Source organism: Dioscorea cayenensis, chromosome 2, assembly GCF_009730915.1.
Source record: "Dioscorea cayenensis subsp. rotundata cultivar TDr96_F1 chromosome 2, TDr96_F1_v2_PseudoChromosome.rev07_lg8_w22 25.fasta, whole genome shotgun sequence".
Taxonomy (NCBI): Eukaryota; Viridiplantae; Streptophyta; class Magnoliopsida; order Dioscoreales; family Dioscoreaceae; genus Dioscorea; species Dioscorea cayenensis.
Window position 1 is genome coordinate 20,771,666 of NC_052472.1, and position 18,075 is coordinate 20,789,740.

General features: G+C 33.4%; 1 protein-coding gene and 1 long non-coding RNA gene across 2 annotated transcripts; both read right to left on the reverse strand.

Annotated features, from left to right (window-relative positions):
- Positions 1–1,218: 1,218 nt before the first annotated feature.
- On the reverse strand, positions 1,219–1,844 carry LOC120279869. Its single transcript, XR_005542175.1, has 2 exons — positions 1,757–1,844; positions 1,219–1,666 (listed from the first exon to the last, which is right to left on the reverse strand). It is a non-coding gene; the product is annotated as an uncharacterized LOC120279869 (long non-coding RNA).
- Positions 1,845–3,678: 1,834 nt separating this feature from the next.
- Positions 3,679–5,067, reverse strand: LOC120274593 (cis-zeatin O-glucosyltransferase 2-like). Its single transcript, XM_039281144.1, has one exon. The coding sequence runs from the start codon at positions 5,065–5,067 to the stop codon at positions 3,679–3,681; it is 1,389 nt and encodes a 462-aa protein (XP_039137078.1).
- Positions 5,068–18,075: the final 13,008 nt, after the last annotated feature.

An 18,075-nucleotide genomic window follows, 5' to 3' on the forward strand; every position in this document is an offset into this window, starting at 1 on the left:
TCACAGATATTTAAAAAGAAAAAGACTTCAACAGAACCATTAAGTGATGGAGTAATTGAACAACTAGTCGACCCAGTTCAACAGCTAAAACAAATGCAAGATACTACGGCTGAATTAGTCCCAGCGGAAATCCTTTATAAACATGGAATTTGGGAAACAAAAGCCATGGTGTATCAACACAAGAGTAATGAAGTAATATCTTGTTGTGATTCTCCTCAACAGGTAACTTTAGATTTTATCAATAAAAGATCTAAAAAGAAATTACATGAGAGTAACTATAAACTCATCCATGTAGGACTAATTTTAATAGGAGTATATTCACTTCACAGACACAATATGGGTAGCAAAGTGATGGTTGCACTAGTAGATGCATCTAGTAGTGACCCAAAAATAGCTACTATAGGATCTATGGAGGTTGACATGTCAGGGCCAAGACAAATTTGTTATTTAGCCCCAAATATGCTGATCTCTATAAAAGATTTTAGTAAACATACAAAATAAGTAATAAAAACCAAAGGATATGACTCAATGTTAGACAGAGAAAATCTCCTAATTTCAAAAGCATTAGTAGGAAGAATTGGTGATGATCCTACCACAGCATATAATTTACAGATTAAGGGTGTCCTTGCCCATTTAAAATCAAAAGGAATTAAGGCTATTCCATGTTTAACAATTTCACAAGCCACATATCAACAAACTCCATGGTCTATAGACTCAACCCCAACGGTCAGTCACCCGACCAACATAGAATATTGGCCTAGTTCAGAAAATCAACATTCTGCATCTTTTAGGTTTATTGATTATCAAAACCAGCACAATGCATCTTCTTCAACATCAATTAGAGATGATGAAGAAGAAATTGCGCATATTTACACCTTATCCTCAGCTCCTCCAGAGGTTATTGAACAATGGACAGCTGAAGAATGGGAAGATTTTTGTGCAGAATTGGGATATAATGTCACAGACATAGAAACCCCAGTTAATATGGTAGGAGCAGTCAATCAGATAATAACATATGATCAATATAATGAAGCAGTGCACCAATATAATACTTTTATAAGCTTAGATCAAACAAAGACGTATACACCTGAAGAAGACAATGAGCTGCTTGATTTATTAGATGATTGTATCACTGACTTTTACCCAGTGTTACAAAAAGATAAAAATAAAATTATCCCAGAATTAAAATGTTCTGAAGTTTTATCTGACAGTATCCTCTTGAAGTTTATAGATTTTGATGAACTTCTTGAATTAGAAAATAAAAATATTAAACGCAACTATACATGAAAATCAAAATAGATTTCTTTCATGTGGTGGTAAAAGGACTAAAGGAAGGCATGGTAGCAACAAGGAAGCGCTCGTCGGTGTTGCGTCTCGCCGGAGATCCGAATGCCCACTCCAAACCCGATGAACAATAGCCCCAACCCAAGCAAGCACACGGCACCCAGGAGTCCCCGATGTAGGCCCCCAAGCACGCACTCCGATCGTTGCACCCACAAACCCCTAAGCACAGTGACGAGGACGAGAAAGAGAGAAGAGCTCTAGAAACCAAGACCGTGGCGCTGCGATTAGGGAATTGAGTGGGTGGAGCTTCACAGTGATGTGCTGGAGGACGCTAATGGCGGCGGAGTTGTAGATTGGTGCGCACTGGAGTTGTAGATCGGCACTGTGATTAGGATTAGGGTTGGGTATTAAACAATAATGAAGAGATTGAAGTTGGATCAAGGTGAAAGGAAATGGAGATAGAAGCAATTACCGAGAGGATGAGGGATGAGAAGCTGAGAGACGGAGAAGGGAAGCTCATTGATCTCACACTGAAGCCGATGAGAAGAGAAGAGAAGAGAATGGAAAAAGGGAAAGGACAACGATGCAGGGTTAAAAAGATGTTACTTTTAAGTTTTTTTTTAAAAAAAGAAATTTTCTTTAAAAAAAAAAAATTTTAATTAAGAAAATAATTTCAGATTTTATTAATTATTGTTTGATTAGAAATTAATTTCAAAGAAATTTTAATGCACATCAATTTAATAGCCAACCCAACTTCTTTTAATTTGATGTTTTTAATATCCGATCATATAGAAATTCAAAATAAAATATATAATAAATTTGGATTAAAATCTGAGGCTAGGAGTGAGCATTGAAAAGGCAAGATTTAATTGCTTTCATGCCCATTTATAGTTTATCAATTTCAGAAAATCTTGACAAAAATACAATAATTCAACTAATCATCCATAGGACTATTTTTAGATATAAATAACACTCAATATTTTGCACATAAAAGTATGACTAATAATATTCTACCAATTTTCTAGAACCCCTTATAATTATTAACTTTTAATTTATTTAAATATTTAATCATGTACAATTAAACAAATATATTAATTAATTAATATTATTTTTTTATAAAAAATAAACAAATTACATCAGGGCATACATTAATATGAAATTAATATTTTCTAATATATTTATATCATCAACTCCACTCGAGATTGAAATATACTGTTTATTACTTATTTGTTATTAATTTTAAAGTTTATTAAATATTTATTTTTTGTAAAAATAGATATATATATATATATATATAATTTTTTTTTAGAAAAAAAGGATAAACTCAATCAAACCTTTCATACCCCCTCTCTCTTTGTGACCCTTTATTTATTCCTTTCTTTCCTTGAAATTAATTATTGTTTGAAAAAAAATCCAAAGAATTAAGGTTTATTCTTATTTTTATTATTATATAGAAAAACAAACTCAATTTGAGACTTAAGTTTTTTTTTCCTTTTCATATATATATATATATATATATTGGATAATCACACATTATTAAAAAGTGAAAATGTATTAATGAATAATATATAAATTACAAATATTAATAAATAATATATATATATATATAAGTTTGGAATAGGAACGGACTTATTCCGTAGCAATATTTTAAAATTCCGTCGGTAATGTAATAAAAACAAGTTGAACTTCTGAAGCTTTATTCCGTCGGTAATCTAATGATGATTCCGTTTCCAATACTTACAAATAGCGACGGAATGAATCCGTAGCAATTTATTAGCAACAGAAATAGGCTGAAAAATTAGGGCGCGTAAGCTCTAGCAACGGAATAGCAATGGACTTATTTTGTTGCTACGTTTCTGTTGCTATTAATTACACTTCTGTTGCCATATTATACAATTCCGTTGGTAATGTAGTAAAAACAAGTTGAACTTCTAAAGTTTTATTTCGTCGGTAATCCGACGCTAATTCCGTCACTAATGTTTACAAATAGCAACGAAACAAATCCGTAGCAATATTTTCATTGCCTATTCCTGTATTTCTTGTAGTGTATTAGCTCTGTGATGCACGGGTTCTACCATTCTAAAAATAGGATGGGCTATATGTTATGATTTTTCAATTGTTATAGGAACCCTTCAAATTTATTTAACACTTTTACCTTTCTTCCCATCATGCATTGAGCAGATCATATCATATATATATATATATATATATATATATATATATATATATATATATATATATATATTTCATAAAGTTCTAATAATTTCATGAGCTCATCTTGCTCAGAACTCAACTATCGGGATGATACAAACCAAACATTAATTATTCTTCACAAAAATTTTAAAACGAACATATTACATAATTTTTGTGATTATATAAATAACAATATAATCACTACTTAAATCCACTAATATAATTAATAAAAGCCAAAAGTTGTTCATAAGATGATCCTCCTTCAATACTATCCCTTATTTTCTCTCCCAAATCCTTAGCCCTTCTCCTTATCTCCAAACCCTCCTTATCCACCATCACTTTCCGGATAGCCTCATCCACCTTCTCCCACTTCAAAACCTCATCTCTTTTGTCCCACTCCCTCACTATCACCCCCACCTTCAAATAGTCAGTTATCAGCAGTGCATTGCTTGGTTGGTCTGAATGAATGGGCCACGTCAGCATGGCTACTCCCATACTCATCCCTTCCATGCATGAGTTCCATCCACAGTGACTCATGAAAGCCGCTGTTGAACCATGGGCTAATATATCCAGTTGTGGTGCCCATCCTCTCACCACCATTCCCATCCCTTCAACTCTCTTATCAAAGTCCAACAACAAGCTCTTCTCTCTTGTAAGTTCCCCTTCCTTACTTATATCCCCTCTATCAGCTTCTCTTATAACCCATATAAACCTCTGCTTGCTTTTCTCCAAACCCAATGCTATCTCCTTTATCTGCTGATCTGACATTGTTGTTGTGCTTCCAAAAGCTACATACACCACTGACTTGAGGGGTTGCTTGTCCAACCATTCAAGACATGGATGACGAGGTCCAGATTTATAATCAGTTACAGTAAGTGGACTCACGGGACCCACTGCAAAAATCTTCTTACCAACAAAGCCATCTTCTTTGGCAAGAAGATCAATGAAATGTCCGTCAATGGTTCTTGACGTGTTGAATAGCATGCCTTCGGATGAGGTCTCATAGCAATACTTCTTGGTGAAGGTCCAAACCTCTTCAGGGACGATGTCCGGTAAGGGAGAGAAGAGGATATGGTTATCCGAATATGTTTTGGAGGTGCTTTCGTCGAGGTAGGAGAGTATAAAGTTGGCAGGGACGCACTGGAACTTGAAGGTGTGGATAGAGGGGATGGAGAAGGCGTCGTCGCTGACAAAGGACATGACAGGGTCGTGGACGAGGATGAGAGGGGAAGAGGAGGAGAGGGAGTGAAGGAGAGAGCAGATAGGAGAACGGAGGTGGTGGATGACAAATTCCCAAACAGGGACTAAGTGGGAAGGGAAGCTGTGAGTGGAGTTCGGGTTGGGGGTGGATGGAGGAAGAGAAGGGATGGGGATATCATGGAAGGTGATGTTATGGAGTGATGTGGAGGTCCAGCCTCGGAGACGGTAACGAGCTTGGTGGTTGTGGATGGAGGAGGAGGCGAAGTGAACGGGGAAGCCATGGGATGAGAGAAGGAGGGAGAAGTGGAGGAGTTGGTTGAGGTGGCCTTGTGCTGGAAATGGAACTACTAGAATTGTGATTTTGTTATCCTGCAGGTTTGGATATCCCATTGCTTGGGATTATTAAATGATGTTGTTTCTAGTGTGAGAATGCAGAGTGGTCTGATTATTTATATAAAGAACGTGATGCTTGGAAGAGAGGAAAGGTTAGGTTCATCAATTGGCTTGGGAAACAAGAAAGCTTAAACTATAGTGTTGAATTCAACTTTAATGTGCAGGTGATTGTATTTTGCATCTTTCAATTGCCGCTTTGTATTATGTATGTTACGTTGGATTTGTTGGTAGTGGAAGAGGATGGCCCGCCTATATATATATATTTCTATTATGAGGTGCATGGTGATGGTGATATATTTTATAGGATTATTATAAAATGAAAATCAAGATATATGCATAGTTATTAAAGATAGTTATTAAACCCGGTCCAGATAACGACCATTCATAGCTCCAGATCTTGGGTTTACTAGTTCAACTATTGGGTCAATCGGGTCAATGTCGGATCAATAAAATAAAATAATTTTTTTATATTTTTAAATTTTATATATTTTTTAAATTAAAATACTTATTTCCTTGAACATAATTATCAACTATCGGTTCATAGTTCATACTAATAATAATTTCAATAAATAAAATAAAAGCATAGCTATGTGATAGGAATTTTGTCATATAAATAAAAAATTGCAACCCACCAAGGTTATATAAACCCGTCCTGGTTAACGGGTTAAAATGGGTTAGATCGATTTTGATCGGGTTAATGTCTTAAAAGGGTTAAAAGCTAACCCAGCCCGATTTAGGCTCTGTGGCACTAGGTTGAGTGGTTGGACCACTGGGCCTGGCCGAGTTTATAACTATGATCCAGACAGATCTAGTGGTTGATGTTAACCTAGTGGTTAAACCTGTCCGGGTCTTTAATTAGACCATTTATGTAATTGACCTATTTTGACCCCGTCAAACTCTCGTGAACCAGCCGAGTTTCTATAACCCGGTCTGACCACCTTTTTTTTTTTAGCCTTAATTTTCATCCGTTGATTTTGTTTTGATTTTTTCCAATAAGTTGAAGGGTATATATGTAATTTTGTGAAGTTTAAGTTTTTTTTTCTGTTCTAGTTCTAAATAAGGGATTAACAATTGTTTTTTATTTTTTTCCCATCAAATTATTTATTTAATAATTAATAATTCATGAATATTATTATATACCATTATATAATTAAAAATAATTTCTAATTTTAAAAATAAAATTTTAAAATATTTTTATTAATCCAACAATGACCCAAATGACCCAACGGTTGAACTAATTGACCAAACACCCAGAGCCTTGACCGGGTCAATGCGTGATAGGGTCTAATAATTATGAATATATGTGTAATTAATATAGGTGCGATCAAGAGAATGATGGGTCTGTTATAGTTTGAATGCCTTTGTTCTTCTATTATTTTTTGTCCACATGAAATCCTAAATTCTTTGCTCTCTGCTTTTGTTCTAATCATTTTAATTGATATCAACCTTGTGAATCATCCATGCTTCTTATGTTAAGAATTGGATTTATTTGAGGATGAGATTCAGAAATTTGCTATTAGCATAGTAGAGATTTCTCTTTAATTTTGGGGAGATCTAGATACCAAATTTGTAGAAGATCAAAATACGGAATTCGTAGATTATAATCCTAGCTAGATTACTACAAAATTTCAGATTGTCTAATTGTTAGTAAAATATTACTGATTTTGGAATTGTAGGTTGAGAGATATGCACATTTGAAAGGGGTATGTCTAAATCATAACTCTGAAGAAATAGTTAGAGATTAAATTGAATGCTATAATTTGAGTAGTACTCTAAATTATATGACTTTCGGATATGTCATAGTCTTAGGTGTTTATGTTTCTCAAAATCTTGAAATCTGTGATTTGGAAAAGTATATGTGAAGTTATGAGGGATTTAGTACTCAATGGTCATGATGAAATTGTTCATATGCTTTTAGAGTGGGTAATTGCTATTGTACCCTTGCAATAATTAATTTTTGTTAGTGTAGAATAATAGCTTGAACTTTTTGCATTTGCACCCTTCTAAAAAGCTCATTTTGTAATACTATTGCTTATTAGCCTTTTAAGCTTTGTAGCATCATCAGATACTATTATTGAAACTAATAAAATCTCTTCCAAAATATAGGATATGCCAAAAGCTTTGATTTGATGCAAGATTTGGGAGTAGTTTTGGGCACTAATCAGGTAAGTAACGCCACATATAAATCTGTATATATATAAATGCAAAATTTTGGGTTATTGACAATTATTTAATTATTTAAGTTTTGTTTTAAAACTATTTATATACTATTTGAATGTTTTGGATTTGATTTCAATGCCAATTTCTGTTCATTGTACTCAGAAATTATAATTTTTTATTTATATATTTACTTATTCAGTTATCTGATTGATCATATTCAAGATTATTTATTTGATTAATTATTGGCTTATTAGTTGTGTTGATTTAATTATTTATTCATTTATTTTGTTTTACTAATTAAGTTATAGAAATATTTGTTCATTAATTATTAATTTAACAAGTATTATTTTTTGAATAATTGGATTATTTCACTATAAAAAATGGGATCGTTCGTACGTTTGTTTATTTGCACGACAAATTATCGTGCAAATCTTGGTTTGCAAATTCTGACATGTCAAAAATTCGGTTTAAAATTCTGAAATTATGTTTTTTTTTTCAGATAACAAAGTTATTTTGATATAAATACGTTTAATCTCCATTTATCTGGCTACTTACCCTGTTACTGATGGTTAAACACTAACAATGTTAGCATGAAACTTTAACTCTGTTAAGAAACTATAGTTTCGCACCGTTCTGTCGGTGAAGAATAACGGCCTCTAATATTCTAGCTCGGGTCACAGAGGGTAAAAAAATGAGCTCTGATATTCTGGCTCAGGTCACTGAGAGTAAACAAATGATCTATGATATTTTATTTTGGCCATATTGATTTAGAGACATTTTTGTCTATTTTTAAATTGTATTTTGTTGAACCACTTTCATTTTTTTAACTATATTTTTTATAAATACTTGTACTTACTAATATGATTTGTTTTGTTTCTAAATTGTTGAAATTTCACATGATCCCAATATTTTTAGTGGGTTATTTACTGGGCTATCAAACTCATAATTTGGTTGAATTTTTTTTTTTTTCAGGTCAAGAGTATAATAGCTACATAGAGTGAACAAGTGGCAAACCTACCCTTGGTGTTGTTTGAGCTCTAATTGTTGTCTGTATTGTAAACTGTGAGATTTGGATCTTGAAAATTTTGTATATTTAGGATTTTGACTTTTGGCTTTTACTATTTTGATAGATTATATGTTCTGTATTGAGATAGGTTCTAAGCCAATTATTATGCTATACACTATAGATGTGCGGTTGTTTGTCGGCGCACCGAGTCCGACGAGCAATTTGAAATTTATTCATCAACATGAGTTTGAAAGCACCATATCAAAGCCATGCCATCAACTAGATGATGAGTTGGAGTTTTAGAAATATGAAGGTATTGACTATTTTCATACACACCCCCTCTCTTTTTAAAAAATCACAAAATTGAGATTTTTTTAAACCTTTTTTAAGTTTTTATTTTTTAAAAAATTATATTTTTGTCAACAGTATTTATTTTGGAAAATATATCATTATTAAAATATGAATTATTTTGCAAGTTTTTATAAATGTATTTGTAATTTAAATTGTTTAAAACTATTTGTTTTAACTTTTTAAAATATATTTCGATGTGTATATTATTATTATTATTATTATTATTATTATTATTATTATTATTATTATTATTATTATTATCTTTGATATTGGATAGAGAATAGATTTGTTTATTGTAGATCTCTTAGTTATAAATTTATTTTGTACATATTTTATTTTTAATTTTGGGTTTTAATAAAAATGACATGCATGGCACACCAGGTTTGTTTCTAGTGTAGGAAGAATATGATTAGCTCTATAGAGTAGGTGTGTGCATACTTCCATGGGACACTATGTATGTGATAGGGGTGCAAGTGTACGTGCCAATCTTGTAATAATAGTTTTTGTAAAGCAAGATGTCAATCCACAAGAAAGAAAAAGAATACTTGTAATAGCCCTAAATTCAAAAGAAATAGCCTAAATGATTAAGTGATGTGTGTGTAAACAAGAGAGAATAAAAGAAAGTAATACTGAAATAAAGCAGGAGAAAAATTAAGGGAAGAAACGATGTTCGGACATAGTATCTGTCTAGGGTTATGAAGTACTGGACAAAGGTTGTCTAAATATGCATTCCTATTTGAACCAAGAGGTTTTCAGAATTATATTAAACCCCTCTTTCGAGGGTGAAGAGTAACTGAATCAGTGCAAAGCAAATACAGGTATCCACACAATCACGTTAACACTCTATGAAACCTCACTATGAGCTAACGATTATCTCTTGAGTAGATAATCACCCATGTGAAGAGAGATCACCTATAATTTGAATACAAAGTAGAGATACGATTTCTCCTAAAATCTACTCCACATGGTTGCAAAGAGCATGGAGATAATCATTAACTCACTCAGGAGAATTAAGGGAGATGGAGTCTCCAAAGAACCCTATACCCAAGCTTACTACAATTCCTTCTAATCATGGCATGTTTATGCTAAGTGTGTATTTCTACTCGTTACAAAGCACATCAACTATGATAGCTAGGACTTTCGCCTCATTAACAATCAAGCATTTAAACATGCAATTAGATTCAAATAAAATGGATTGCAATAAGGAAAACAAATAAATCACATAGATCCAACAACCAATGTCAAAGAGTAAACCCTAGAGTTCAACTATAACCAAACATCTAAAATATTAGTCCTTCATTAATGGAGGGCAAGCATCTAAGATATAAGACACAAAAGAAAAGATTGAAAACATGAAAACCCCCTTCTCCATCATATCGTAGGTGAATCACCAAAGATACCCTAGGAAAGCTTCCGCGCATGTCGCCAAGATAAGCTTGACGGCTATGATTTCCTATTCCCTTGAATGTGGATCAAAATCTCCTTTTTAATCATCCCTTCAGCACTGGAGATTTGTTTCTTTCCTTCTCTAACTTCACCTCCAAGAATAAAACAAAAGAAATCCAAAGAATACCCTAAAAATCCTCATCAAATATATTTATATCTAACATCTTACGGGCTGCTTACGGACGTAGGGATGTGACCATAAGGGAGCTGAAGAAGATGGTTGCGAGCTGACAGACACTAATGACTTGTGTGTGAATTATGAATATATAATCATGCAAGTATATAAACAATGTCACAATTTGTACATGAGTATCGCAAGAGTATAGGTCGTTAAGCAATACCTTGTGGGTAAGCACAATGGTCGTATTTCCCCAGGAACGGTGAAATGCACCTATTACTTTCTTTTCACTTAATCAATATCCTAAACGTTTACGTTGTTACTTAAATCTACTTTTACAACTTTTACATAATATAATTGGAGAATTGTTAAGCACAATTGGAAGGAGTTGGGAGGTTGTATGGTAGTTATCTTGATTATTACTTATGATAGGCGTTGAGTGTCACAATCGTGTCCTAGAATTGGAGAGGGGTAATTCAAAGGCCTACTAGTCCCAATCTCTTGGCAACTAGGTCTAAATCACCAGAAACATAAGGAGAATCTCTTCCTACCTCAGCCTCTGATGTTTGCCTTAAGTAGGAGAACTCCTCTAGAAGCGACAAATCAAACCCTAAGCCTAAGGACAATCAATCCTTAAACCACAAAACCTAGCTATACCTAATCTCTTAGCGCATACATAGATCTAACAAGGTAGGTGTGATCTCAATGTAGGGGCGTATCTTCCTCATCTATATTAACAAGCATATCATTCAAGAAACATGCAATGAATCACATAAACTATAAAGATTTATTGAATTAATTAATCGAGATTCATAAATAATAATCGAGGGACCTAGACATTCAATTCCTCTCGAATTAGGTTCTTGTAGATCATAGAATAATCAATTAACGCAAGAGAGAGCCACAAGACCAAAGAATAAATATGGGCTTAAAGAATTTCTAAACTAACTCCCTCCAATAGTTCTCTGAATGTTAAGGGTAAGAGGATCCCAGGATTAACAATATGATGTCGAACGCCTTCACGCGCCTTCCTTTAACGATAATCGTTAAATTACTCTTGAGAAACTCGCCAGAATATGTAGAAATATGTTTCAAAGTCATCTCTGGCCGCTTAGATCTCCTGAACTATGGTCGCCCTACCTTATTCAGCAAAAGAATCTCCCTAAATTTAGAGAAAATTAGGGTATTTATAGGATTGAATCCACCACGGCCTCACCACAGGCGTTGTAATGCCCGTGGTGAGTAAGTTATTGCTTGGGCTCCAAGTCACGTTCTCGTACAAATCTCTGGGTGTTGTGTGGATAGATCATGCCTGTGATAGTTTTCACAACAGCTGTAATAAGGCTGTTATGGCTTCTGTGTTGCTTCCAGTGGTTCCATGCTACTACAAGGTGATAACAACAGTGATGAGTGTAGATAACGGGCATGGTAACATGTCACACACCCGTTGTGAGCCGTGGTGAAGATTTAATTCAGTAACTTGGCCTATTTTCCTTCAAAACGTACCTGAATTCATTTTTTCCTTTAAAATAGAAACAAAGGTCATAGTGAACAAAAAAAAAAAAAGAAATTTCATACTAATTAAGTGCTAAACATATCTAATTCCATACTGAATGTAGTGTAAATGATATATAAAATATAAACTTTCTAGCACTTATCACGAGCCTTACGAGAACACTTACGGCTATAAGTCCCATACATAAGGTTTTCTTTCTATGTTATGGTCTAGTTTACGGCTGTAAGCGTTGAATCGTATGCTTCACTGTACTGCTTCTTGTAACCGCTCTTACGAGTATAAATTGTAGTCATATGCTCCTCTAGATTATCCTCAAGGATGTAAGCCTTGCCTATAAGGTCCCCTTGTTTGGCTCTGACTCCTTATGGGCATAAGCATGCCCGCAAGGTTTTTGAAAAGTGCTGCAGTTGTAAGCCATCCAGTTTGCCTTGTCCTTTGTCAATTGATGCCGAGAGAGGTCCAGCTTCTATGTTTAAGGTCTGGAATGCTTCTTTTTGTTCTCTTTTGCCTTTAAGTGCTACTCAATAACTGAGAATGTAAGATACACTAGGTTTAGCACTGAATTCCATATAATTCTAATACAAGACAAATGAGTATACAAAATGATATAAAATACATGAATGTTGTACACTTATCAAATTTCCTCACACTTAAGCTTTTGCTTGTACTCAAGCAAAATAAAACATTACAAACCAAGTGGATAAAGTGCAAGACCTCGAGTGCTCAAGAATTGGAGAGTTTCAAAAGTAGTTCGGGTTTCAACAATACAAGAATGCTAAAAATCTCAAGTCCCAAAAATAGTGAATGCTCTATTCAAGATTATCAATGTGTGTGTGTTACAACTCTCTACTTCACTTATTTTGACCTATAAGACTTCAGTAGCAAAAATTTCACAAACAACCTCTTATTTACAAGGTGGTAGCTTTACACAACTCCTAAGGTAGCCGTTTCCTGTGGAGCCTCGTCAAGCGGCTTTCACGCTTAAGAGAGATAGCTCTTTCCACATCTTTTAGTAAAATACGTAGCTTTCACTCTCTTAAAGAGGTAGTTCTTTCTATCATTATGACATACATAGTATCCGACTTATCGAGAGTGGCTTCACACTTCTACTAGCTTAGGGTAGCTCTTTCCATTTCCAGACTTGTTTTTTTTCTTTTTCTTTTTTTTTTTCAAACAAATTCTTTCGGATTTGCAAAAAGTTTTCTCAATTTAAACCACTTGAAGCAAAACTGAACTGAACTATTTGAAGTCATACAAGGTCTAAGTCATTCTAATAGAGAAGTTGTGTGCTCTAATTAGGCGAATAGCCAAGAATAGAGTGCAAATTAAAAAAATAAAAATAGAACTAAAAAACTAACAAACTCACATGTGTCCACCTTAATACTAAGAAATTCCCATACATTTCAAATGCACCATTATAAGTCAAATTTAGCATGTAAAAGAATTAATAATGAATCTTAACCCCCCTCTCTTTAAATCATTCATTGCCCTTAATTTTTGTGAAAGATAAATATGCAAGTAATGTAAACAAAAATATGAGGGGAGTGGAAAATGAGTACTTTCCCGGTTCAAATTTGAGAATAATTGATCCTTCGAACCGGCCTAGTGTGCCCGTTGAAGTGCCCTAGCAGTGGGAGTCACTCAAGGTCGACATATGAACGAGTGAACATCCCCTTTGTAATTAATTATGGTGGGTCTTGTAATTATGTTCTGCAAAGTATATGAGAAGGCATCAGGAGAAAAATAAAGGGAAGAAACGATGTTCGGGTATAGTATCCATCTAGGGTTATGAAGTACATGAAAAAGGTTGTTTAAATATACAATTCTATTTAAACAAAGAGGTTTCCAGAATTATACTAGACCCATATTTCAAGGGTGAAGAGTAACTAAATCGGTATAAAACTGATACAGACATCCATACAATCTCATTAACACTTTATGAAACCTCATTGTGAACTAATGATGATCTCTTGAGTAGATAATCTCCCATGTGAAGAGAGATCACCCCTATTCCAAATACAGAGTAAAGATGTTATTTCTTCTAAAATCTACTCCACATGATTGCAAAGAGCATGGAGATAATCATTAACTCACTCAGGAGAATTAAGAGAGATGGAATCTCCAAAATACCTTATGTTCAGGCTTTTTTTTCACAATTATGATAGCTAGGTGGGTATTTCTACTCATCACAAAGCACATCAAGTATGATAGCTATGGCATTCACCTCATTAACAATCAAGTATTCAAACACGCAATTAGATTCAAATAGAATGGATTGTAATAAGGAAAACAAATAAATCACATATATCCAACACTCAATGTCAAAGAGTAAACCCTAGAGTTCAACTATGCCCAAACATCTAATAAATTAGCCCTCCATTAATGGAGGGCAAGCATCCAAGATATAAGACACGAAAGGAAACATTGAAAACATGAAAAACCCCTTCTAAATTGTGTTGTAGGTGAATCGCTGAAGAAACCCTAAGAAATCTTCCGTGCACGCAGCCAAGATAAGCTTGATGGCTATGATCTCCTATCCCCTTAAATGTAAATCAAAATCTTCTTTTTAATTGCCCCTTGAGCACTGGGGTTTCGTCTCCTACCTTCCATAATTCGCCTCCAAGAATATAACAAAAGAAATCCAAACAATGCCCTAAAAATCCTCATCAAATCTATTTCTACCCGATGACTTTTGGGCTGGCGTAAGGAAGTGGCCGTAAGGGAGCTAGAGGAAATGGTCACAAGCCTTACAGGAACACTTGCAGCCATAAGTCCCATCCTTAAGGTCTTCTGTTTGTGTTACGGTCTAGCTTACTATCATAAGCACTGGACCGTAAGCTTCACTGTGCTGCTTTTTGCGATAGCCTTTACGGGCATAAGTTATGGTCATAAGCTCCTCTGGATGGTCCTTGCGGGCACCCCTATGAGCATAAGCCCTGCCCATAAGGTCCTTTGGTTTGACTTTGATTCCTCCTTATGGACATAAACATGCCCGTAAGGTTTTCTGGAAAGTGCTTAAGCCATAAGCCAAGCTATAAGCTGCCCGTAAACCATTCAGGTTGCCTTGTCCTTAGCTAGTTAATGCCGAAAAAGCTCCTGCTTCCTTATTTAAGATTTGGAATGCTTCTTTTGGTTCTTTCTCGCCTATAAATGCTGCCCAAACCTAAGAATGTAAGATACACTAGGTTTAGCACCGAATTCCACAATATAATTCTAATACAAGAAAAATGAGTATACATAATGATATAAAATACATTAATGTTGTATACTCATCAGTATGTTTCAGATATACTTGAATGAAACTATTGTTATTTAAACTACAAACAAATTGTTGAACCAAAATAATAATAATAATAATAATAATAATAATAATAATTCTTTTCAAAAGAATTACCATTACAAAAATAATAACTTAAAAAGATTTTTAAATATTTCACTTTTGTGATTTTTTAAAAAAAATTATGTTAATAATAACAATTTTTTTAAAATGGCTTCAAAAAACAAGACGATATAATAATAATAATAATAATAATAATAATAATAATAATAATAATAATAATAAGAACAACAACAACATATTTTTTTTCAAAATAAATACGGTCAAAAATATATTTTTTAAAAAACAATGACTTAAAAATGGTTTAAAAGTAAAAAAAAATATCATTTTGTATTTTTAAAAAAGGAGGGTGTGCATGAAAAATAATCAATATTTTAATATTTTTAAAAGGCCAATGCATCACCTAGTTTATGACATGGCTTGATGTGATGTTTTCAAACCGATGTTGGTGAATAAATTTCACATAGGCCATTTTGATAATTTTAAAAAAATAAAAAGAAAGGTTAAAAGCCCTTTATTAAATTATTATTTTATTTGAAATATTTTGAAATTTTTAATACCCTTTTAATATTTTTTTAATTTTTTTAGAATTTTTAATAATGTTTAAATATTATTTTAATATTTAGAAAAATATTTCATAAAATTTCTAAATAGACAAATTAAAACGATGAAACAACTTTAAAATGAGATAAGTAAAAATGACCGAATGGAGTATTATTTAATACCACATCAGTAACTCTAACGAAAAAAAAAACCCTAACTGTTGTTAGAGAAAGGGATGAACTTTCCAAAAATAGATAATAGAGGGATCATTTGTGGACAATAAAATTAAAAAGACCAGAGACTATTTCACTGCAATAGAAGGGACTAAACTAGGCATTATACATAATTTTCTCGATGTAATTGTTTTCATGAGTGATAGTTTATGCCTAGTAAATTATATATTGGTTTAATTACAAAAATAATCCATCAACTTTTCTTTTCTTTTGTCTATCTCTTTTTTTCTACCTCTGCACTTGTCTTTTGTTATTTTCAGTCGGTCTATTTTTAGATTTATTAAAACAAGCCCAAAATGCGGCAGTCCTTATTTCTACCATCTAATTATGTTTCACTAACATAACATATTTAGAATTAGAAATATTATTAAATAATTAAACAAAAATAATGATAATAATAATTTAATCATGAAAAGACCTTTAAATTTTCTCCCTATCCCTTTTTACTTTTTAGTGGGGATTTTGGTATTTGAGGTTTTCTATTTTTAAAATTTAGTGAATTAAGTTCACTTAGCTAATAGGAATTATCTCGGTTGTTTAATGCTGTTGATGTGGCATTTTGTGTTAAAATATTATTAAAAAATAAAAAAAAATTCTATTTCTTCCTCTTCTCTCCTCTCTCTTCGTTCTTCTCCACAACGGTATTAGCATCCTCTTTTGTTAAGGCTCCACCACCACCTTTGTTCCTCGACTTCAACTCTTTTCATCTCACCGGTAACTCAACGAGTGGAGCGTGGTGGGTGTGCCTAGTAACCCACTAAATGTATATATATAATATTAATAATTATATTTTATATATGAAAAGTGATTTTTTTTTTAAATTCTACCCACAATATTAAACAATAAAATTATTATATTAAATAAAATTGATGTTGGAAAGTAATAATAAATAATATGACTAACTAAATCTTCAAATATTTTTGTTTTTAAATCTTCATTTCCCTTGGATGAGAAAAACCAATACCTAGATATCCTCCATTTCACTTGTGTTGGAAGGCTCATTCTTCATCTCATCTTTTCCGTAGTGCTTAGAAAGGTATGCCATCCTCCTCCTTGTTCTCCATGCTTTGGTATAAATTTGGATTTCTAGACCTTAGTTATGGTGGATGAGCATTAGAGCTTGATTTTTGGTCTCCATTCTTATATGTTGAGTGTTAGGAGTGGATGGAGAGTATATATTTCCATGTATTCCTTCAATTTTGTTAAATCCATGAACCCTCTTCTTCTTTGAAATCGGTGTCACTACAGCACTGGTAAACCTTGGTTGTTTACTTGATTTCTTTATTGGATTGAAGCTAATCATCCCTAGAAACTCTTTGGAAACCTTGGAATCTAGATTTCATGAGCTAACTCTAGGCCTGGTTAAGGTTGCTTTGCATGTTTGTAACCTAGGGTTTCATGCTTGCCTTCTTTGTGTAATTCTTGGTACTTGTTTGTGCTTTTGTTGGTTGTTTAGGTGGTGAGAGCTTGGCTTGAGGCAAGAAGCCAACAGAGGAGTAGCGCACCCGAGGTTTTCTCACCTAAGTAGTGAGTGGGGTTTTGTGTTTCATAATTCTCTTGGAATATCACTCGTGGATCTTCATGGTTTTAATTGTGACCTTTTCATGGCCTTGTCCTTTTAAAATGATGATTTGATCAATTTAGAAATGAATTCCTATATTATTGAATTATGACCAAGAGTCTTTATATTTGATGAATATGAATATGGACATATATTGAATTATGTAGAAACGATACTCATTTTCGGTATATGGAACATCGTCCTAGACATGGGCAACTGATATATTTTTGTGATTTATATTTAACACACCTACAGATGGTTTTGATGGTGATGGGGTTATAACCCTCTTGCTGCATAAGGGGTCCCCATTGGCAAGCCTATAGGGTGGTGTAGAGGACCCGGTTCTATTAATCCATCTTCGATGGCACATAGAGTCTTGACTGGATGATACATCAGGATTTTGGAGTCACCATATAGAACCGGTGGGTCAACATCAAGGACATGATGGCCTTGATGGCTCTGAACATAGCTATGGTCACGGCTATAGTTTAGAGGGTTTCTAGACCATTTATCGACTTACTGAGATGTAGTATAGTATTTGAGACTTTATAATTCTTATGTTAAACTCACTTGCATTGACTCTAATGAGTGTACAACATTCCTGCATTTCATATCTTTTTGTATACTCATTTGGCTTGTATTAGAATCATATTGTGGAATTTAATGCTAAATCTAGTGTGTTTCACATTCTCAGGCTTTGGGTAGCACTCAAAGATGAGAAAGAACCAAAAGAA